This window comes from Antrostomus carolinensis, unplaced genomic scaffold (assembly GCF_000700745.2).
Source record: "Antrostomus carolinensis isolate BGI_N321 unplaced genomic scaffold, ASM70074v2 scaffold4659, whole genome shotgun sequence".
NCBI lineage: Eukaryota > Metazoa > Chordata > Aves > Caprimulgiformes > Caprimulgidae > Antrostomus > Antrostomus carolinensis.
In genome coordinates this window covers 695-24,721 of record NW_010337769.1, presented here as the reverse complement: position 1 = coordinate 24,721, position 24,027 = coordinate 695, and the positions used below count along the sequence as shown (strand labels likewise).

At 43.2% G+C, this 24,027-nt stretch overlaps 1 protein-coding gene across 1 annotated transcript in view; it reads right to left on the bottom strand.

Moving 5' to 3' along the window:
- Positions 1 to 21,063, bottom strand: part of TMEM260 (transmembrane protein 260) — a gene marked incomplete at both ends in the record, with an annotated part of 28,052 nt that extends 6,989 nt beyond the window's left edge. Inside the window, 5 exons of the mRNA XM_010175289.1 lie at positions 296 to 475; positions 2,793 to 2,906; positions 5,701 to 5,878; positions 20,113 to 20,267; positions 21,032 to 21,063. Of these exons, the coding sequence (XP_010173591.1) occupies positions 296 to 475; positions 2,793 to 2,906; positions 5,701 to 5,878; positions 20,113 to 20,267; positions 21,032 to 21,063 (659 nt within the window). The remainder of the gene's footprint in view (positions 1 to 295; positions 476 to 2,792; positions 2,907 to 5,700; positions 5,879 to 20,112; positions 20,268 to 21,031) is intronic.
- Between the last annotated feature and the right edge of the window lie 2,964 nt (positions 21,064 to 24,027).

The following is a 24,027-nucleotide window of genomic DNA, read 5'->3' as shown; positions in this document are numbered from 1 at the left end:
AAAATTGATGTCACCATCTCCCTCTATTTGGGCTCTTACAAAGAGTACACCGGTACAGCTCCCAGTAAATACAGCTCACCTAGTAAAGGCAAAGAGAATTATTTCTTTGCCTTCCCAGCCACATGATTCATTCCCAGAAAACCTGACAGATCAGAAGGTCAAAATTGGAAATACTTTTTTAAAAAAGAAAATATTTACAATTTCTTCCCCCGCAAGCCATTAATCATCACAAATAGCAAGGTCCTGCTATTGCATAAGTTAAAAGAAAGTCATTTAGAAAATGACCCTTATTTACCAGATTGAATGTCCCATATTCTTCCCTGAGAAAGTGGGTCAAAAATCCTTGAAAAGTCGTCTGGTCTCCCCATGTCCAACGGGCTCGATTGAGGTAGGACGAAGCCGGCAGATAGAGATAAGGCAGCAAACCAGCCAAGAAGCATAAACCCAACTTCAGGAAATGGCCTAAGGACAATTCCTGCACCAAAATATGTCATATTGCATAACAATGTTTATTTTAGTTTAATCACGCTGGAACTTCAAGAACAGATAAAGAAAAAAAAAAAAACCAACATCAAATATATTTACACAGCACTGATCTCTCAATTTATAGTAAGTCCCTCCAAAATGCTATGTTAAACCTTACGATTTTGTGGATTACCAGGAAACTGCATCAAACTGATCTCCTTTGCATGGCAGGGTGAAATTTAAGTGAAGCAAATAATATTAGCTAGGACTCATGAGTATCATACTCATTGCATCTTTCACATTTAAATCATGGCATGACATGCATAGATGGCTGAAGCACTGCAAGGCTGAGATAACCCACTTTGCAGCGATTAAGAGTTGGCTGGTATTCCATCTGGCAAAAAAAAAAAAAGCAAAAAAAAAGCAAGCTGCTGTAGTACAACTACACACATCACCACCATCATCAGGAGGCAGTTTTGCCATTTACTCGATCGTGATTACACTGGCTAAATTGGATAGGCCAACTTTTGGGGTGGGATTTTCAAGATTGCCTAAGGGGTCAGGAAGACAAGACTTTCAAAGGGACTTCTGTGCCTAACTCCTTTAAGTGCTTTGGAAAATCCCACCCTAGAATATTGCACGCTTGCTTTATTGTTAGCCACTGTCCTGTCAATCAAAGTACTTCTTCAGCAGTTGGGGTGATGGGGAAGAGGCATCATTCAGAGTGATGATCCACAGAGCAGAAAAAGTAGCTTGAGAACAGTGGTGGCCACAGTTCCTTCAGAAGAACACTGGCTCTTTTTTACTTAAAAAGTTAATGTTTTTCATCAATTATCTTTCTTATTAGGTGGTTTTCAGCAGCAGGCACTACTGGGCTGTCTAAAGTATTCCCCAGGAATATTATATTGGCATAGGATTGTCCTTGCTGGAAATCACAGGTCTTCCCTGGACCTCCTCCATGAAAAACAAAAAACAACCTCTGTTTAAAGAACACATATATTGCAGAAGTGAGTCTCCTTTGTATTAAAGGAAATACGTAGTCAGAAAGTAGTTTGCTGGAGATGCTGAACAGATTTTGGACCAAGCTTATCAGAGTTGCATCTCATCTCTTGAAGCTTGCCTGCTTCACTCCAGGCGTAGTTATACCCTGTGCCATCACTCAGAACCACACCTGGTTGATCAGGTTGAGAGTGGAAAAATTCAGGCAGGACTGTCCCAGCAGAAACCTGTCCACAGTCACCTTCAGGCGGGCAAAAGAGAGCAGGGGAGTAGATGGAGGCTTCTCAGGGCCACTTGCAAAGTGATCAGAGCATCTGCACCATTGAGATGTGCAGCTGTTTTCAGGGCAAAGTAGAATTTCTACAACACGTCTACGTCCAGCTTGATGCTCTGACTCACAGAAGAATCAGCTGCAGAAGATAAGAGCCCCCTGAATGATACCCGGGGGCCTCATCCGGATGGATGCACATCACCTTCATAAGCCAGGCATGCAAAAAGGTGGTTTCATCTTCTTACACAACTAGCAAGCTTAATAAAAGAAGAAGGAGGGACTTCTTGAGAATGGGATCTCTGGTAGGAGATGAAAGGGACATGCTTGACTGCAACAGGGGTTTGCTGTTTCACCAAAGGTCAGCCTTGCTTTGGTTTTCTCCAGCTGGCATGGACCTGAGAGCTGATCACACAAGTCCTGGCTGCATCAGAGCTGGAGGCACATCCCAGGGAGATGCTGAAGATCTGCCCCTAGAGAAAAGCATCTGCACCTTTCTTGCTGTGCTGCTCATTCTGCCTGTGCCTTCAACACCAACAGCAGTTGCAAGATGCTCTACTATGAGTGGACACAGCTTTCGTTTGCTACCACCAGGGAATCCACATAACAGCAACTCATCTCCAAATGAGCTGGTGGCATGAGAAAGCCAGTGCCATCAGCCAGGAGAAGCAGAGCCCAGACCGCACATGCCTGTGACTTCTCACCAACAGATGACTTATCTGCTTTCCTGTTTGGTAAGACATTGGGCATCCTTTTATTTCCTACAGGCTGGGCACTTGTTACCTCCAAGTATTGGTCCCGTGGATGTGTACAAGGTGTCTGCAAGCAGCTGGGGCAGAGCACTCCCATGCCAGGAGACAGAGGGAGGTCGCAGATTGCTGGTGTGAGCAAAGCCTCTAAATCATCATCAGTGGCTCTGGTATCAGACTGATGGACCTTAACTTCACTGGGTTATGACCATCCCTGTTCGTGCATCAACACAGAAGTGACACAAGTGCTTGGAAAGAAGAATTACTCACTGCCTTAGAAAAACAGAGCTATGGGTTCACAAAATACGTACCGTCCTTCTGAAAAGCCGGGAGAGAACCCAGGGCGCGATACAAGCGACGTAGAGCACTATGGTGTGCTGATTGCACAAACTCAGCCCGCAGCAAAAGGCACCAAATTTAGAGATCTAAAAGGGGAAAAAAAACACATTCACAAATAATCTTTACAGTTTGCAAAAACATCCAGAGACCAAAAGAGCTTCAGTGCAGCCCACAGCGTGCTTACAGGAGAAAGGCAAATACACCAGTGAGCACCAGTCAACGGTAACACAGATAACACCGGCTATTTTTCATTAGGTACAGGGAGATTTAATTTGTTGAGCAGAAAACGTTATTTAAGAAGCATCCAGCGCAATGGCTGTGCCTCCATCTATAGAGAGAACACCTGTAGCACCATCATGTTGTAACGATGCGACAAGGTCCAACTCCTGAACCCCTGCTGCACAGAGGAGACTGCCCAGCAGTTAACTCCAAATGATGCAAAGTTTTCAGAAGCCATACCCTAAAATAATGCCATTGTGTACAGAGACCTCATTTTCTGTAACAGGAATTATATTTTCCTCTTCTTCAGGCACAGAGGACTAAAGTCAGGGCTACACAAACTTCCTAAGCGAAGGGAATTAAATGTGATAGCTCTCATTAGTCTAAAAGCTCATTTTCAAGCATTTTTGAAATAGTTTTCTGATAAAAACGAGTTAACACATCCAGATCATGCAGCACGGTGCAGGGTATTTCTGGTACTCACTGAGGGTTACTAACAGGTTCGTTACTGCTTCCATGGCCATCGCTGGCTGATGCTTATGTTTATATGGCTGATGTTTATAAATATGTTAAGGGCGAATGTCAGGAGGACGGAGCCAGGCTCTTCTCAGTGATGCCCAATGGTAGGACAAGGGGCAATGGGTGTGAGCTGGAACACAGGAGGTTCCATTTAAATTTGAGAAGAAACTTCTTTCCAGTGAGGGTGACAGAGCCCTGGGACAGGCTGCCCAGGGAGGGTGTGGAGTCTCCTTCTCTGGAGACATTCAAGGCTCACCTGGACGCCTTCCTGTGTGATCTCATTTAGGTTCCTGCTCTGGCAGGGGGATTGGACTGGATGATCTTTCGAGGTCCCTTCCAATCCCTGACATTCTGTGATTCTGTGATGCTAAGGAAAGTCCCTCTCTGCCCCATGCTGCCATATGCTCTGCTCTGTCCCAACACCATCAGACCAGTGCTGAGTCCTCTTCGTTCAGTGGGGGACAATGAAGCCACCAGAGCAACTTCATATAGAAACCTTGGGTCAGTGCCACATACACTACCGGCCACTGCTGCTCCTCCAAATTTGCCTCCTCCTCCTTCTCAATCACTGGCCACTTGGTCTATGTTACAACCTGAATCTAAGCCCCAGGGCAGCTCCTTGGTGTGCAAAAAGCCACCAGAGTGACACAGATGTTGTTGGACAGGAACTGACAACCCATTCTCATAGAATCATAGAATGGTTTGGGTTGGAAGGGACCTTAAAGATCATCTAGTTCCAACCCTCCTGCCATGAGCCCTGTCATCTCCCCAGCCATCCCCAAGGAGGGCAGCACTTCCATCTGTCATCAGAGCATCACCCCTGCTTATTTCAGTTACCGGTGAGAATGGAGTGTGAGATGCAAACACTTGCCTTGATATGATGATGGGATCACCTGGTCATTTTTATTTCACTGCCCAGCATTCAAGATTGAATGCTGCCGTGCCATGGAAACACCTGCCAACTTCTGAAAAATATTTGTGGGCTTCAGAGCTGCCCTGCAGGACTCAGAACAACCTCAGTAATTTTTGGAGTACATCAATGAACTCCAAGCATACCCCTGAAGATGTCTGCACAACCACCTTATTTATGAAAAGTGCTGTCAGCTTGCTGTTGGCAGCCTGGCTTCTTCAAAGCATGGGATGCCAGACAGCCAAAAAACATTGAAGCAAGCTCCTTAACTGCTTCTGAAAATCTCATCTGAAAATCCCATTGGAAATTGGGCAAAGGAAACAAGGAAGCAGGTTGGAAAATGCCCAACTCCACCTTCGTGGAATTCAGGTTGTAGGGATCTTGGGACAGTACTCATCAGAAAAGAAAAAAAAAAAATCCAATGGTGAAACAAGGTCTCTGTAACCACTGATAAAACATGTTATTTGAGAACTTGCAAAGCTGAGTAAACTACCACTGCAGACTCCTGAAATTCTAGCCTAGCCTGACAAAAATCCTTTTATTCACACAATTTACAGGAGTCACAGCAGGCAAGCCTGTGAGAGGAGAAGAGATCAGATGTTCAGGCAAATAGAAGTAGAAAGAACAAGACTGCTGAGTAAAACTATCACTTGGCTTTCTAGTCTGTTTACAAAGTAGAGAAGATAGCATGAAATTTAAAGTCTCTGTGTTTAACAATGCCATTATTTCAGGGGCACATTTAATTTCAAAAGAAGAACTCATTGAAAATTTGGTTGTTTCTGGTTTTCAGTAGAAACCTGGGCTTCTGACTAAATGAAGTTTTCTGTAAAATATATCTATTTACTCCAAGGAAAAATATCAGTTCTGAAAACAAAAACTTGAACATCCACAGCCTAGTTTTGAGTCCTGAATTCGGGAAACCAAACTTTGCTCTAAAATATTTAGATGAAAATGATTTTGCTTTTCCCATTTCCAACCTGTGTGTATTAAACAAACCAACCCCAAACCCATCCAACAGGTCCCAACTCAACCCTTAAGCAAAATGGGACAGGTTTTTCAACGTTTGGCACTTTTGAACATCCAGGTAGGTCAGGGATGGACACCACCAAGCACAGGTGCTGAACCAAGTCCTAAAATTAAATCAGCACTAACAGGAAATTAAACAGACACGTGATAACTAATTGAAAAAAAAAAATATTACAGAACTATTCACTTTGCTTGAGATGTTTTACCTTTGATCTCTCTTTTGCAGTGGATGCCTCCTCAAAATGCACGGTGAGAGCCATCAGCAGCCCCACAAACAGATTGTTTAAGCTAAAAACCTCCGCCGCGATGGACCACTGCCATGTTAGACGAGAAAATGAAAACACCCCCGCAGCAAGGATTCCTCCAGCATATGAGCCAGAAAGCCTGCAAACACAGATAACATGAAATCTTCTTTTCCAACAAAAAAAGCCTACTTTATTGTCCTTTTTTTATTTTTTTAAAAATTTTTTTTTAAACATACTGTAGCTGCAGAAATGATGACTGCCACCCAGCACCCTGCCAAAACATTATATGGTTAATACCTTCCTAATAATTTCTTCGCAAAGAATCGCAATTAGGAAGAGCAGGCGTTAGCCAGCCCGTCTATTCGCAAGCAACCCAACACCAAAGAGTCGGCTTCTTCTCAAAAGCGCCATGAATACTTCAAGTATTGAATCTGGTTCAGAAACCCTGGTAAGCGATGGTCCAGCAGGTCGTGGTACATCAAGCCAGGGAGTCACACCTCTAACGGGATACTCACTGCTGGAGGAGATGCCAGTGAAGGTGCAGCCTAAAATTCATCAAGGAGCTGAATAAAGAGTGGATTAGAGCTATTCATGATGGACAGCATTAGCAGAGCTTTCCTAGGGGGAGTATTTAGTGTCTTGGGGGTGGGTGAGGATTGTGGTGTCCATGGTCTCAGCAGGGAGAGGTGCCTGCTGGAGTCAGGAGTAAGGAAAATGGGTGTCAGCTCCAGCTAGAGGGAGGGAGCAGAGGAAGTGGGTGAAGCACCCACTGTTGGGATGGCTGTGAGCCCAAAAGCTGGGCTACTCCCAGATGGGATTATGGAGCCGCTTGCCCAACTCAACTGGATGCTGCAGCCAGCACGGAGAGCCCACGAGGTGGGATTTAGCCCAAGAAATCTATTATGCCCATTCTGCAACAGTGGTTCTTCCCACTCAGTCACATCAGGGGCACCTCCAGCTCTGCCTGCTTGGAAAGTCTCCCTTCGGGAAGTCATCCTGAAAAGACGCCATGTAGGGCACCATAACTAGCTCAATTAAGCTTTATCCAAGGACAGAAATAGCTGCAGCTATGGACAAAGCTCCTCTCCAGGAATTCAGCATCCCACCGTAAGACTAAGCCAGGCTCTACCACAAATTGAGTGTTTTTCTAGTCCCACCCCACGTACGCACACTTCCATTTAGTCCTAACATTTCCAGCAGGTTTAAACCAAAAATTATATGATAGTCAACTTCTTCATCAAGTTACATGTGTAATTTGCTCCTAAATACTGACCATATCTTCTAGTGCAGCCAAAGTCCCCAGGTGCCTTATTCTGCCCATCAGGGATTGGAGAGTGGACATCCACGTAGGACTTGCTTATGGGGTTCCTCATGTAACACTGAGATAAAGTGAAACAAAACCTTCAGTCCCTAGGAACAGAGATGAGGGAGCTGCTGGCAGAGGAGGGCTCCTCTCCTTGGTCATGCTTGCTTTCCACCTTCCCAAAACAACCTCAGTACAGCCAACCTACTTCTGTAGATGTCAAAAAAGGACTTGTGCAGTCAGAACAGGTATTTTTAACCCATTAAAATGGGAAGTAGGGTTCATAGTGAGGAGAGGACTAGGATGAGGGCTCAAGACCAGGTATCTATTCCTCCTCCTGCCACTGACATCAGACATCCTGGGTGGTCTGGGACAAGCCACTTGCTGGTGCTGCCTCAGGTATCTGCAAAATAGGACTAATGATTTGTATCTCCTTTGTAAAGCATTTTGAGATCTGCAGCAGCAGGAGGTAGGTGGAGGGTGAGAAGTAAGGCAGTTCAGTTAACACTAGAGAAAAAGAAACCAACTCTCAGGTGTCCAAGGCCAAAGCAAGACAAATTCAGGGTGACATAGAGCTTCAGCATCAAGATTGTAGGAAGGGGTCTTGAAAAAATCAATTAAAGGGGGAAAAAAATATCTGAAATTTCCCAACTGACAGCAGGTGGGATTGTTTCAGATCAAATCTGCGTCTGCAAAGTACCCTGTAAGCTTTGGAAGAAAGGTGAGGTGGAACCTCTTCTGTTGGAAATCAGGCAAACTTTGAAGTATCTACTGTTGTGCTAATTCACGCCACCATGGTGGACTCTTCCAACATCTACACTTCACTGCAGTTCAACACAGGTCTGGGTATTTGGCATGAAATTCTCCAAGGCAAGACCTGTCACTCACCCCATTAATATAACATTTCAAAACACACAATTGCATCCAGAAAATGTGTTTACAGGCATGAATGTGGCTCCATCGGTTTTGCTATCAAGTCAGTCCAGCAGCCCTGAGTCTACTTCCTCAGGGGTAGAGGGAGAAGTGGGACACACACAACCTATCTGGCAAAGTTCTCAGCCTCAAGAGCTCTGGTTATGCTCTCCTCCTCCCTGTCACTAGAAAGATGTGGCACCCAAATAGAAAAAGGAAAGATGCAATGGAGTTTGCAGGAATCGAGTCAGGAGTGGTTTCTGCTCCTAAAAAAAACCACCAGGAAAGGGCAGCAGGGCCATGTGTATTTAAAAACAGAGAGATCCCCCCGATACACAAACCCCACTGCACAACATCCCAGAGTTGTGATTAAACCTTTTTAACAGTACATTTGTTATAAAGAAAGAAACAACTTCTTAAATCCCTTTGAAACTCTTGCAGGGAAATAAGGTTAAAAAAGGTAAAACAACCTTCTCAAAAACCTTTGGATGAAAAGCAGCATTTTAGGCAAACGTCCCAATCATTTACCAATTCTCCTTGTCTTTCCCAGAAAAGACTTGAGCGTATCATTAGAGTTCAAATGAGATGAAAGAAACCCTGTCCTCTCGATAAAAAAAGTCTCAAACCTGCAATTCAAGTTTTATGAAATAAGGCTTAAGCAAAAGCTACTCAACCCAAAGCTTAAAGACTTATTCCAGCTATATGGGGCAGGGGACACCTCTGCTCACCAAGCAGTGCAAGGTCAGGATCCAGCACTGAGCGTGGTCCACAGATCTGTTTGTCAACAGAGACGGCATTGCCTTTAGTTTCTTGTGAAGCTCATGGGGAAGCCAGGCTGCTAAGCTTGCTTTATGAAAGCATGTTGCATGCATGGAGCACTAAGCTCCTACAAGTATATTAAATGCTAAAAAAAAGGGAAATCTGTTGCATTTTTTATGAACATCAAGACAGTAGCTTTGGGAAATGCAAGCTGGAGACCAAGACTTTTTTGCAGATTCTGTTTAGAGCAAAGGAAAAGATGGATTTCCCAGTTTGGTGATTGAGAAGAAAACACTCTGGAAAGTGGAAGCGATCAAACCAGGTATCTCTAGATGAGGATGAAGACCCATCTGGCAGAAAAAACCCCACATATAGCAGGTTGACCCAACAAACACAATCATTGATGGTGCAAAGTAGCACCAGCAGGGCCAGCAGAAATGAATCCCGTGCAACTGTGTCAGTGTGATGCTGGGGCGAAATTAAATCAACCTTGCCATGGGCTAACATGGTTATCCTGCTCATTTTGATCGACGTAAGGATCTCCACGTACCATTGCACCCTGCCATCTGGCAGCCTCCTGGACTTCTCCAGCACGGAGTGACATTATGCTGCATCTCTCTTGCCTTAGCACCAAGAATGGCCCCCAAACTCACACACTGTCCAAGGAGGTGGCAAAGCAACTCCAGCATGGACAACACAGGTCAGCCACCTACAACACTTTGAATTAAAGAACAGTTTCAAGGTGGGAAAGACACTCGTGGGTGTTTAGTCAAGTAAGGCAGAAAGAGATGAAAGAATGGAAAAGGCACAAATATGACAGTAAAATAGAGACGGGAAGAACTGAAAGAGCAAAGGGATGGGGCAGAGCACTCGACCCAAGGTCAAGAAGCTTGAAGCCAAGAAGGGAGATGAAAAGACTTGCAAAGCAAGACAATGCAATCTGTAACTGAAGATGCCACTGGTGACAACATGTTGCATGAGGAAGCAGGACATTAGGAAGCCAGAAGAGAATGGTTGCTTTAATTACAGGCATCAACAGCATTTCTGTGGTTAAGACAGAGTACGTTGTGGAAGGTGGTTAAGGCAAGAGGTAAAGGAGACTTCCCATAGTGGCAGCAAAAGCTCAACAACCCAATTACCAATGTCAAGATGGAGAGGGAACAAGGCCAAGAAGCCATTTCTCGTGTGGAAGGTAAGAAGGGGTTTTCTCACAGTACGCTGACATATGCCCCACCAAAGTCAAACACCAGGTCTGACACAGACATTGCAAATAATTCCTGCAGTGAAGCCTTGCTGGACAGGAAGCAAGTACACAGCCTCCAGTCTCTGCCACCCAGCCTGGAGACCCACACTCTTACGCCTACACTGGAGGCTTGTGGGTGCACCATGGTCAGGAGAAGGAAACAGTTTGGGTTTTTTCTGAAAATATACTTTAGTTACTTAACACTGTTTCTCCTTTTGACAGCACATATCAGGGCTCCAGAGCAGACAGCAGCAGAGATTTATCCTCACTTGACTTCTACTCATGCTTCTGTCTTTGAACACAATTTTCAAATACAGTTGAGGTGCTACAAAAAACATGGCAAAGACCCATGACAGCTGGATCCTTGACTGGCCTCATGTAAAAGCAACATCTAGGAGGGCTTTATCCCATTGCTTCTGGGGAGCAGGCAGGGTAGCTTCCTGTTCCCCCAAAACCAGCAGGTTTCCCCCAGTCTTTGGAACCAGTATGAGAAAGAACAGATGACTGGAACAAGAGAATCAATAGGTTGCAACAATGAAGCCATGGCAATGGTAATAACCATCCAGTGATCATCTGTCAACACAGCATAGGCATAAAGCTACCGCAGTGACTCACTAAAGGAGATGGGCTTTACAAAGAGCAAAAGGTGGGCAAAACCCTGCTATAAAGCTCTGTCCAGCGAGGGGGAAATGTGGGCTTGGGCTACATAGGGACTATCTCTTGGAGAATAAGGCTGGTAGAAGAAAGCATTCAGATTAGTAACACCCCAACGTTGGAACAGTCTCAGCACAGAAAAATCAGTTCATGAAAGAAGAAAAGATGTGCAGCCAACGCAACAGTGGGAAAGTCTTCATTGCTTCTCCCAGGGATATTACAGTTCCCACCGCCAGCCCCCCTTGGAGAAGCACCAAGCTTGAATAAAAACCACTTTCTGGGCTTGTTTATCTTACATGGAGGAAAAGCCAAGGGTGACAGAGCCCTGGGACTGGCAGCCCAGAGAGGGTGTGGAGTCTACATCTCTGGAGATGTTCAAACCCACCTGGACACTTTCCTGTGCAACCTGGTGTAGTGAACCTGTTTTGGCAGGAGGGTTGGACTGGATGATCTCCTGAGGTCCCTTCCAACCCCTGTGATTCTGTATATTTGATTTTGCAAAATAACTAGTTTGGGGTAAGACCTGCTCAAAGCCCATGGAGCACTTTTTCAAAATAAAACAAGGGGGAAGAAGGTCCCTTCCTATCGGGCCAATAACTACAATCTTCTGATCATTCCCATCCTCTGAAAACACACTCAGAAGGGACAGAAGCAGTCAGCAAAGGAGAGGTCACGCAGTCCTTTGTGAGAAATATTTTCCCATGGCATCCCTAAACAAAAAAGGAAAAGACTAAAAACAATAAATTATTATTTTGTCTTCCTTTTCAGGCACCCAAGTGAAAGAACGTGCGGCTGAGCCTCAGCTCCAAGGACAGAGGCAGTAGAAACTTGCTTTAATCAGGAATATTTTAGCCACAGGGTTTTTATTAAGAGTTTGCAGGAACAACTGGGAAAACTGAAATTAAGTATTTTAACCTGTTTTTGCAATTATAGTTTTTAGCTTCTCATTTGGTGGCAATCAATAAAATAAGTCAGTTTGTGATTTAAAATTTAACCTCTCCTCTAAGTTCCATAAAACTTTTCGTCAGCCAAAAGCACAGGTTACACCCATATGCCTGTAACAAAGAACTTGATCAGCGTTTGTACTTTTTATTTAGAAAATAAGAGCAGGCACATTATATTTAATAACTCACAAAAAACTTATTAATAATTGGTATAAAGCCATATACAGATGGGCATTGGAATTTAATTTAAATGTTTTCATGATATGCAATCTTCAGTGCACTGGATTCATACAGAAAAGTAAGATAATCAGAATGTTTTATATTTGAAGCTGATGTATTAACCACTGGAAACATCTACCTGTGTCTACTGAAATAAGCTGATTATTTCTGCCTTCTGTTCCCTCCAAAATTTACAGGCAGCAGATCTCAGACTCATATTTTTCCTTTTTTCTTTTTTTTTTTTTTTTTGACTCAGTGGAATAAACAAAATCTCTCCCACTTTTAAAAATCTCTACTAATAAACTAATTAATGGATATTTTAAAAATTTCAGTCTCTCCCTGTACCTGCAGTTGATGACCCTGATGTTGAGGTACCTCACCAGCAACTTCTACCTCTGCACTGCTGTCACTTCACTTTGCACTAGTGAAGATCTAGCCCTTCAACTTATTTTTATTTCATGGTAGAACAGACTAGTGCATTAAAGATTTAACATTTCAAATTTAACTTAAGAGGTTTCACTTGTTCAATTTATAAAAAACCAATTTTTTTTAATGTGGGCTAAAAAGAAAAGGACATAGAAGACCCAACAATCAGCTTTCCACGGATAAATTTTAAGTATGCACGTGCATTGGTGCTGAAATAGAAGAAATATTAAAAGAAAACAAAAAAACCCCCTCACAAACCCAACAAATACAGATCCAAACATGAGTTTAGGACCCAAGCAATAATAATTATCCCCCAAAACTCCAATCCCTCTGGGTTTGCCTGGGTTTGTCACAAACAATCCGTGGACAAAAGGTGGTTTCTCTTGCTCACAGCGCTGAAGAGTCAGAGCAGGTACTACAGGGAACAGAAAATCAGATTTTATTCTTCCTCAAGGACGTGGAGCTGAATAGACACTAAGCCCTGCCTGCAGCCTCTGCTTCAGCACTGGAGGAGGAGAAGGAGGTAGGAGAGCATAGCTTGGCTTGCCAATCCCAGTTGAATCTTTATGGCTTCAAGGAGAAAAGAAAGGAAATGGGCAGGACCACCAGAAAAAAACCAAACCAAACTAAAAACCAACAACAACAAACCAAAAAAAAACCCCAAAACCCAAGAAAATGGGCACTTTGGTTAGAACTGACTGCCATGATGCATGTCAAATGGGACTCTAGCATCATGCAACTTCAGCGTTCCCATGGACCCACAAGATCTCAGGGCAGGCAGCAACCTTGCTACCATCCACATGTTGTGAATGCTGCTTCTGCTTGATATCCCCTCACATCCAGCTCAGGACTGCCACCACTTTCTTACTCCTTTTTGAAAATCCTTTTATTGAAACACCACAAGTCAAAGAAGGGATGGTCCAGCCTGGATAAGGAGTATGGAACTAATGAGGATTTTGGCTAAGGGGAGCTAGTCCTTGCACCCTCTTGCATATGTTCTCCTTGACTGCTGGAAGTCCAGGTTGTGGAGTCTCCTTCTCTGGAGATATTCAGAACCTGCCTGGACACAATCCTGTGCAACCTGCTCTAGATGAACCTGCTGTATCAGGGGGGTTGGACTAGATGATCTCCAGAGGTCCCTTCTAACCCCCACCATTCTGTGACTGGATGTGTCCAGTAAGGACCCCACCTCTTTAAGATAATATTAAGTCTCTGCCTGTTCCCTTCTTAAATTTGGGCCTGTGAAGGTCATCAGCATCCAAGAGGCATCTTGCATACCACGCCTTGGGTCTCATGTCTGTGCCAACTCAGCTCTTCTCACTAGGGGGACCAAGCTGCCTCTGCACTGAGGTGCCCCAGGATGGCAGCAGGGACCTCGGTGGGTCAGGACACCAGGGATGAGAAGAGTCCCTGCGAGGGTTCGGCAAAGGATCAAGGAACAGGACTTCCTGACCTCAAACCTCATATGGTCCTGGGCACCATTCTCAAGTGGAGTCTGCCTGCAGCATAGGATCATGGAATGGTTTGGGTTGGAAGGGACCTTTCAAGGCCATCTAGTCCAACCCCCCTGCAGTGAGCAGGGACATCTTCAACCAGATCAGGTTGCTCAGAGCCCCGTCCAACCTGACCTTGAATGTTTCCAGGGATGGGGCTTCTACCACCTCTCTGGGCAACCCGGGCCAGGGTTTGACCACTCAGTGTAAAAGATTTCTTCCTTCCATCCAGCCTGAATCTCCCCTCTTGTAGTTTAAACCCATTTCCCCTTGTCCTGTCACTACAGGCCCTGTTGAAAAGTCTGTCCCCATCCTTCTTATAGGCCCCTTCAGGTATTGAAAGGCCACTAGAAGGTCTCCCTGAAGCCTTCTTTTCTCCAGGCTGAACAACCCACCTCTCTCAGCCTGTCCTCACAGCAGAGCTGCTCCAGCAGCCCCTTCCCAAGAAAGTCTGGGAATTAAACACAACATCTCCATGCCAGGCTGTGCCAGAGCAGTTGAACGAGTAGCACAACTCACAACACATCGATAAAATGCACATACAGCTGCGTTACCTCATAAATACCACCCCTTACTCACACCTTCCTAACAGCGAGTAGTAAAAACTGTGCTTCCAGCCATTACAAATGAGAACTTCTCTCCCGGTGTCTCTGCGAGCAGAAAGGGTATATTAGTTAGACCCATTATTTGATTCACAATCCTTAGAAAATAGGTACGACTTTATCGCGGGTGCCTGTAATAACCGGTGCCTACTTCCAGCAGCCAAAAAAACCCCAACCCTCGGTAGGAACTGACTTTAGCTATTTAAATAAGTTGGGGTTTCTTTTTTTTTTTTTTGTAATTGCAGAAACTTTTCCTAATCTGACATTTGTTAAAACCCCTTATTAGAAATTATGCAGCCTCAGAAAAAAAAAAAAAAAAAAAAGAAGAAAAAAAAAAAAAAGGAAAAAAAATTAGAATAAAATATAAAATAAAATAAAAATGAGCTGGTTTCACAATTACCGAGTCAGCCCATGCAGCCCTTCGCTATTGTACGAAGTGGCATAAACCCCCCGGCAGCCTATCAGCTCCCTGGCAGGCAGGGGGCTGCGCTATTCAAAGCGAGAGATACAAGCTGCAGGGCAAAAACCTGGCAGCTCCCATCTGACCCCCCAATCCCCGACTGGTGACAGCTCCAAGCTCCATGGCAAATTAGCCCTTCTCACATTACAATTGCAGGAGACAGATTCCATTAGCGGTATCTGAAATTGAGTGGAGAGCTGCTCCGTTATCAGACTTGACTCATAAGCGCCGCTATTAATCAGAGCTATGATAGCATTTATATATTTCAAGCTATCTGCCGCCGCTGTGATATTCTGCTACAAAGGGTTGATGGGACTTAGGGAAGGGAACAATGGAGCTTTCTGGGAAAAGCAGAGTAAATCAAGAAAGTCTGTGACTTCCGCACATTCTGAAGGGATTGCGGTTTACATAAATTTTCTCCCAATTGGAGATTGAGCTCTTCCTCATCTTACACATGGGATTTAGTTGTCACTCAATGGTAACAGCTGTGAAAAGGTGAAGCGGCCCACCGCTCAGAATATTGCCTCTGCTTTTAAAGCAATTAACCCATGAACAGGAGGATACCTGGTGATATCAAAGGGATTAAGCCAGGCAGTGCATTATTAACATTTCCTTGAACTAATTCTAACTCTGACTAGCTGTCAGAAAAAGACTCTTCAGTCTTTAAAAAAAAAAAGAGAGTTTTTTGCCCCCCTTTCCAACCCCCCCCCCCCTTTCAAAACGAAGCAGAGTTATTGCAGCCTAATGTGCCTACTTTAGAGCAAAATGCAAATGAACAGATTTGGTAATGTCTTCAAACAGACTGAACTCAGCGCTGGTTTATTATGGGGATGAAGCAGGGAAAAAAAAAGGAAATGTATATATATATGATCAATTAGCCTGAGGTCACAGCAGATATTCTTTTAAAAACAAAGTAATATTTGAGTACATTCCTTTCTTCTCTCCCTCCTAAAACTTTGTTAACTACTCGGTACTAAACCCAGATGCTTTTGAAACAGCCAAGATCTTCACACTGTGCTAAAAGTGCGATAATTATGATAATCTGTAATCTGGAAAAATCCAAATACACCCTGTAAGGAGACTCCTCCTTCCCCCAAACTCAATTTTTTTAATTTCCTGTGATGGTCAAGGGGGCATTGGCATGCCAGATGGGAATGCTCCTCTCTCATCCACCTGTCTTCCCTAAACCATGGCCCAAAAAAAGGAGTCAAACTCTTTGGGGATGACTCCTACTCCACCAAAACCATGTACCCAAGGGACACGGAGTATTTCCCCACCCATCACAAGCAGCAGAAAACCTTTCCCAGCACCGGTTAGTTTTAGGGGAGCATCAGCTATGAGGTGCCTCTGGGGAGGATCACGAAGGTGACCCATGCTCCTGGTGCTCCAACACTCCTGGTCTTTCTCAGGGACCTTCCCATGAGTGCTCCAGGACACACAGCACTGGAGCAAGAAACCTCAGGGCTGCCAGGATGGTGAAATGCCATTTCCAAAACACCTTGATGATTTAAAAATGATCAAATCATTTGGATGACTTCATCATACAACATGCCTACCGCTCTTTGTTGTTGGCAGTGGGAGAAGAGTTGGCTCCAGTTTCCATAAACATCCACAGTGTGTTGCTTGCAAGGTTTGGGAGGCAGGGAATAGATATCTATATCTACATATATATACGTACAAAAATATAGATATATAAGTCCAAAACTTCACACAATACCCAGAATAGCAAACCAGAGAGATGTGAACTGCTTAATTTAATGCAACATTTCCCCTCTTTTCAAAAACTCATGGGCAACTCAGCCAGAATAAAGCTGGTAAAAACTTACTAGAAGTATTTGGGCAATGACACCTTCCACTCTGCTACTGCCCCTGCAATAAATTAGCTTTGTATATTCAGATACAGCCAAACAGCCAGGCTATGAAAGGTACACACCGAAAAAAAAATGCACTTCAAGCAGGAGAAAGCATCCTATTTCTCTTTGCAATAAAGAATGCAAAGAATGCATCATCTGTGCAGAAAATGGCACTCTGGCAATCATATTATAAGAAGATAATTGGTTTACTTTGTAAACTTGCTATGCTTTGCCTCCCACAGTAAAACAAATAAATACTTGTTTAAAGAAACAATCCTATAGCCTCACTTGCTGCGTCCTAAAAACATAAAGCAGCTCCCCCCTCTTTCAAAGCAAAGATGAATTATTTGCCTCAGTTACAAGAGAAAACTCTTTGTAAATGCCATTTTACGATAATTACAAGCAATTTATTAAGATTGTATGGAGGGGGAATAAAAAAAAAGAAAAACAAACGTATTTTGAGAACTAATTCAAAGGAGTAAACGGCTCGTTCGGCGATAGTCTGGATTACTGACAAAAGGGTTTTTTGCATCAAGGAGGTTCAACAGAACTTTGTTTTAAGAAGCACAATCCAGGCTTTAAAAAAAATAATAAATGAAATGAAAGAATTAATATAATAAAATATAATATAATATAATATACAAGATGTTGGAATACTTCCTATCGACCCTGGCAGTGTCTGCACAGAGCATCCCGCCAGCCATCACCTGGCAGAGAAGAAATCTGCTTAAGGAATAAATTTGATCCTAATCCCGCCTGCGCCGTAACATCCCGAACACCACCCAGCCACGGACGGACCCGCCACTTTTTCCTTAAGCAGTAAAAAGAAATTGTCCTGACCTGCTGAGGAACAAACTCGGGAAATGCTTCTTAAACAAACAAACAAAAAAATCAGTGGGGGGAAAAAAAGGGAGAGATTTACTGTACGGGGATGCTGGGAGGCAGAGAAAAACCCCGCGAGGGTAAACAGCAACCCTGGCCGGCTGGTGGGGAAAAAAAGGAAAGGTTTTAGAGGTTAAGTTCAGGTCAGACGACAAATGAAATTGTAACAACCCAACTGACATTGTATAATGTCTTCTTCCAGGCGATCAATAGGGCAGCGTCAGCCCCATTACCATAGAGATGGCTTCCTCCCCACTGAAGGGTGGCTATTGTTTGAGGAGAGAGATTTGCCACTTGAACCGTGTTCCTCCCGAAGGATCTGTACTTCATCAATTATTTCTGTTCCTAACATCTACATATTTTCATATTAACATCCACATTTTGCGTGGCACAAGGAGCAGGAGCTTATTTTTCCTCCGGTACATCACAGGGGTCATTCCATCCACTAAATTTTAACTAAATCACAAAAATACATGAGGATGTGACAGACCAGTTTGGATCCTTTGTGAGTACGGACAAGCCCGGTTAAAACCAAAACACGCCGTCTTCAGATATTTACAGCTTTCAAGCAGACAGTGCCAGTAAACACTTTCTGAAAGGTTGTTTTGGGGTTTTTTTCCTAAAGTAAATAAATGGCAATAGAAATAAACTTTATGACATTAATTTTTGCTAAATGACATTTTATGACATTCATTTTTGCTAAATGAATGTCATAAAAAATAAATTAATCTAAATGGCAACAGAAAGAAACTTTTTCTTTGCTAAATGAATGTCATAAAAAATAAATTAATCTTAAAGTGCTTAAAAGGAAAAATGTAACATTGTAATTTGGAAATAAAACTGACCCACAATACCTTAAAATTAATTTCCAAAAAATCAATTGCTGCTAGGCTGAATAATTGATTCTGTCAGTGCCTTGTATCTATGAAATAATTTTCTGTTAAGTCCTCATAGTTTCTATCATCTCACCGTTCCAGGTTTTCCGTTCTTTCGTGCAAGTTTTAAATTTGACAGAAGAAACACCTTCCAAATCCAATTAAACAAAACCAACAAAAAAATATTAAACCTTTACAAGCGTAAAAATAATTCCCAAATTTAGCCTGTCATTTCTCTCCTGTATTTTTATTTCTCCAAAGCGACGAGCACATCATTTCACATGCACAAAACGGGCACGTAAAGAACTGCCACATAGTGTTAAAAGTAAAAAGTGGGGCAGATCTTTACAGTAACTGTAATAATGGGAACAATCATAATTAAAAAAAAAAAATCAGAAATCAATATTCAAAATATTTAGTAACTCCTTGCAGGAGTTTTTAATGTGATTAAAACAAGTTGTGTTCTGAGGCTGTGCCCAGCACTGTGCGTGGGAGGGCAACGTCGCTTCCAGCTTCCCAAATACACTATAAAATACAGAATATTAAATTAAATAATGCCAGCTTAATTACACATATTATCCAACAGTAAAAGTAATCACTTTAAATGCCTAGAAAAATATTTAGGAATTACTGAAGCAATGCCAGTAGGTGTAGTTTGGAGCTGATGCACCGTCTGGAAGGTGATGTGCAAACAGCAGCTCCTCTTACAGCAGATGAAGATGCACCCGGACAGACGGACCCCACGGACCAAAGTTTAAGTGAGCTCAGGGCTCTCGGGCTGTGCAGGATCTGGCCCTCCCGTTTATTCCTCATTTTATTTCACTTTTATTTGCACTTGCTCTATGGGAAGGTTTTCCCAAGGGGTGACGGAGCTCTGGAAACGGGTGAAAGAAAAGGGTTTTTTGTCAAAATAACCTCGATAAGGAAGCGCCCCGATATCATTTCAGATTTCACTGTTTGCAGCCCAGAAACGTGCCCTATTTTTCCTGAAAAAGAACATCAGAAATTGTTTGTACGGGTTGCGATAATCCTCTCAAATATGGGTCAGGCTGAGGTTAAGAGCAGCCAGAACTTGCACATCAAAGACGAGCGGGGTTAACAAAACCCCCCCAACCACGTGCGCATCCCGATTGTTCCCTTTTCTCCGGAGAAGATGGATGGGCTCTGGTCGGTGTCCCCCCTCCCGGCAGACGGCAGGACCTGCACCGGGGGACGGGGACCGGAAGGGGACCAGCGCCGATGCTCCCCCTGGTCCTTGGCTGCCACGGCAGGCAACTGCCCCCCCGTCTCTGCCAGGAGCTGCAAATAAACCAAGTTCAGGGTTTCTCGATAGGTGAAGCTCATCCTGTTAATTTAAACAGACCATCTGCATCTTTCGAGAACGACAAACTTCATTAGTTCTGGTTAGTTAAACCGAGCGGTGATTTGCGATAATGAGCCTGAACAACCTGTCACATCTGTGGAAGGGAAAGGGCGCACTTTTTATTATGACTATTATTATTATTTAACAGAAAGAAAGGGTTGGGGGGGTAGGGGGGCAGAGAAAAAGAAGGACCTTTTGTGAAGGAGAGAAGGTCAAATTCAGATTAAACTGAATCAGAGGAACTAATTACAACTGGAAAGGGAGGAGGGGAACGCTAGTCCGAAGGTTAGAAACAGAAGGAGCCTTCGGAAAGGTCCCGACCCAAGAAGGAAGAGCCCTGCCATCATCACATCAACGAGAAAAAAAACCCCCCCGATGACTTTACCTGAATACAGTGTAAAAAAGCAAAGAGGCAGCAGCCGCTCCCAACAAACCGCAGAGGAGACTGACCCGGTAGGCGGGGGAGCCGAGGGGCAGCAGCCCCCTCATCGCCGCTTGGGCCAGCAGCGTGAACAGGGGGTAGCCAGGAGGGTGGGCGACCTACGGACAGATCGACACGGGGTTAAAAAACAGGAGTGAAATTCTCTGAAATGAAAAGGAGAGCAGCACGCCGGGGTCCAGCCAGCGGCAGGAGCCGGGGGGATCTCTGAGCGGTGCCTCTCCCTGCCCCATCCTTTCGTATCAATTTTTAACTCCGTAAATATTTTTCCTGAGTGGATTTAGTTCCACGCCTCGCCCATAATAATGAGGCGGTGAGAAAAGGAGGTGCCACGTTTCATTAGCGTGCCTCAAAGTGCTCCTTGTTTGGGTTCACAGTATATTAGGGTCATTCAAAAGGCTGGGGTTTTTTTTTTTGTTGTTTGGGTTGGTGTTTTTTTTAACTAAAAAAAGCAGCTTCTCAACTATTTTATTGGTTAGCAAGTTGAAAGACCACACTGCTATCGGATTACCACCGCGCTGACAGTCCTAAGGTCTTGCCTAAAGGGATCATGCACCATAATAAAGTTTATTAAATAATAAAACTTATTAAAATTGTTAACCCGATTTATTTTATTCTCCCCAGCTTATACAAAATTTGGGTTGATAATAAGCCAGCTACTGTATATACAGTAAAGCCTTTGCTTTATAATTTAGTTTAATTGGATTTAAAACTTGAAGTAAATTGTCGCGTGCTGTACTTATAAGTTAGTAAAAACTGTGGTTTGAAAATAAATTAATCTACTTTACTCCATGCTTAATTAAACTTCCTTAATTCCTAAAACTGTTAATGAGAGCATTGATTAAACAATAAAACTAATACTTACTCCAAGCTCATATGCGGCTGTGATCAGCTCCCCTGTGAAAAAATAATGTAAAACCAATAATTACTATTAGGAAATGACACTCCTCCAAAGTTTTCAAAATCCAAATGCTTGCATTGGGGTTTTGCATTAATTTGACTGGATAAAACTGTAAATCTGTAGAGATTTAACAGCATGAAATTTTCTAAGAATATTTTCTCCCTCTGATGTCATTGCACAAAATATCTTTTGTATGTTTTCACGAGACTTTTTTATGAACAGATAAGTGAAAGTGTAGGTAGGCTCGGGTAAAGGATGGCTCAGGATATTAAAAATGCAGACATTTGTGCGTGTGTATTTTTAATTTAAAACCAATTGATTCAATAACTTTCACACACTATGGTTTGCAACGCTTAAGCTGCATTGTCTCTTAAAAAACCCAGTTGTTTCCTCATTAAAAAATCCACAGCTTTATCATTTTAAAAGGGGCAAATATAATCACTGATCGTGCAAATCTGCATCCACACATTTGGGAATGCTGCTCTGCCTTGATGCTAAAGAAATTCTTGCAGCCTCTGCTCCACAAGTAACTCTTTTACCTGTCAGAGAATGCTGCATCCAGCAGCCACTCCCATTAGAAACATCATTTAGATTTTACACTTCATTTGTATTTTACACCAGAACAAATAACTGCTACAAAAAGATCCGTGTTAGCATAATAGTTAATAATACTTGGCATTTTTAGAGCACTTGACACTGAAGTATTTTGCAACACTCCTGAACGGCAGATATTAAATATATTCAATAGGCACAAACACATTCAGGGACTAAGGGTACAACCAAGGGATGGCAAAATTAAAAATTATGTCTGGTTTTCCTTATTTTTTTCAAATTTCATGGCCCAATTTTGCAGAGCCTGGTCTTACTGGTCCTGCTAGTTTTACAAGTGCCAAGGTCACAGCAGCTTTGTCCCATCGTTAGATGGTAAAGATGCAAAATGAAGGGCGCTGTTGGCTTTAAATGCTAAAATTCACAATATTTTAATTTCTGCACATTAGACTTCATAGACTTCATAGAATGGTTAGGATTGGAAGGGACCTTAAAGATCATCCAGTTCCAACCCCCCTGCCATCAGCAGGGACATCTTCCACTAGACCAGGTTGCTCAAAGCTCCATCCAGCCTGGCCTTGAACACTTCCAGGGAGGGGGCATCCACATTATTACTTCCTTAACCACCCAACGCAAAGGAGGACGATTGTACAAACAGCACCTTTAAATCCTGATATTAAATTCAACAATATATTTTAAAAGAAAGATGCAAGTCAACCCACAATTGCTGTTTGTCACTGCTACAAAATTCCAGCTACCGTCCCACGCCAGCCCAGGGAACAGCCCTGTGGCTTTCTGCACAAAAGCCTCTCAGATGTGGATTTCACCACGCTTGCAAACACCAGCTATTTTTATTGCTACTCTATTTTAGGAAAGTTTCAACCTATTGCAAGATAGCCTGAAAAAAATCAGATGCAACAGGAAAACTGTCCATCCTAAACTGATGTCTTTAATTTCCAGTAATTCTGATGTTTCCAGGGCTGGGAAGCATCTGATCGTCCTGCACGCAGTAAAAGGTGATGTAAATAAAGGAAACTCTAAATTTGGCATCCTGGGGGTTCTCCAGCATGTCAGCACAGCAGCTTACAGTGTCTGTCCATCACCCATCGCATCAGTACCCAGGGATGGCTTTACCTTCATTAAAGTCCTTCTGGGATAAAGCAAAATGTGCATCTAAAATGCCTCAAGATTAAGTTCATGTTCACACACATCGCTATGATATTGGTTTATATCACGGGGAAAAATAACCCCAAAGCAATACAGGCACAAGCCAAGGAGAAAGCTAAAAAAAACCCAAAACAAAACAAAAAACCAACCCTAAAATCCTGGTGGATGCCACTGCCAAGCTTTGAAAGCCAACAGCACAACCTTGCCGTTGAAGAATTAAGGAAAAAAAAGTAAGAAAACCTACAAAAACAAGCTCCCAGGCTGCAAGCCTGTTGAATTCCACTGGGAAAACCAAAGGAAGCACATAACACCCACCACTTCAGATAAGATTAATTCTCCATCTCCCACTCACATACTTGGGCATCACTTACAGCCCCTATGGGCTGTGTAAGTGCAGATATGGGCTCTAGAAGTGAAGATATGGGCTGCAGAGCATTATTATTAAATGACAAAACACAGAGAGGAAGACTACAGCATCCACAAACTTGATTTCAATATATTTCTCAAGAGAAAATGACCTACAGCATCTTCAGACACCAGCTCAAATTGAGTTTATTCCTGCATAATCCTGGTGTAAATATGTTTCTGACCATCCACCTTGATTCCCCAATAAAGGTGCTCAGGCAACAGACCCAACACTGCCTGAAAACTGATTTATCCCCAGCAGGGTTGGGAGCTGATGTCTGAAATACCAGAGGGAAGGTTTGGGTTGGTTTTCTTTCTTTTAACTTGAGTTTATTTGATCCCTTTTTAAGCTGTTTTAACATCTGTGGATGTTTCCGAATTAGCTCTAAAACTCATTCTCTCACTTCTTTATTATAACACCAAGTAACATGAAAAAGCTACCAACGAAAATACCTATTGCCTTTTACGTTTTGGGATTACTGCAAACTTCAGGAACAATTAAAAATATATAGATAGCTTAAAAGAAAAATAGTAATAATAGACTCCCTGCTTGAAAGGGGATAGAGCAAATCCTTAAGCGCCTCTTTACTCACACAAGTAGCTTCAGTGCTTTGGATGGTGTAAGTTTGAGCTCCGTGTTCAGGCGCAGGCAAGTTAATTGCCTAGAGCAGGGCCACTGAGACCTTTCAGGGGACTCCAGCCAGGCAGCAGGGCTGAAGCGTCCCATGGGCTGCTCAGGCTGTGAGAAACAATGGGAATAACCCAGAAAAGTCTTAGCAAAATGTGGTGGTTGCACTGGGCTGGCAGCCAAACCCAGCCGCTCGCTCACTCCCTGCCCC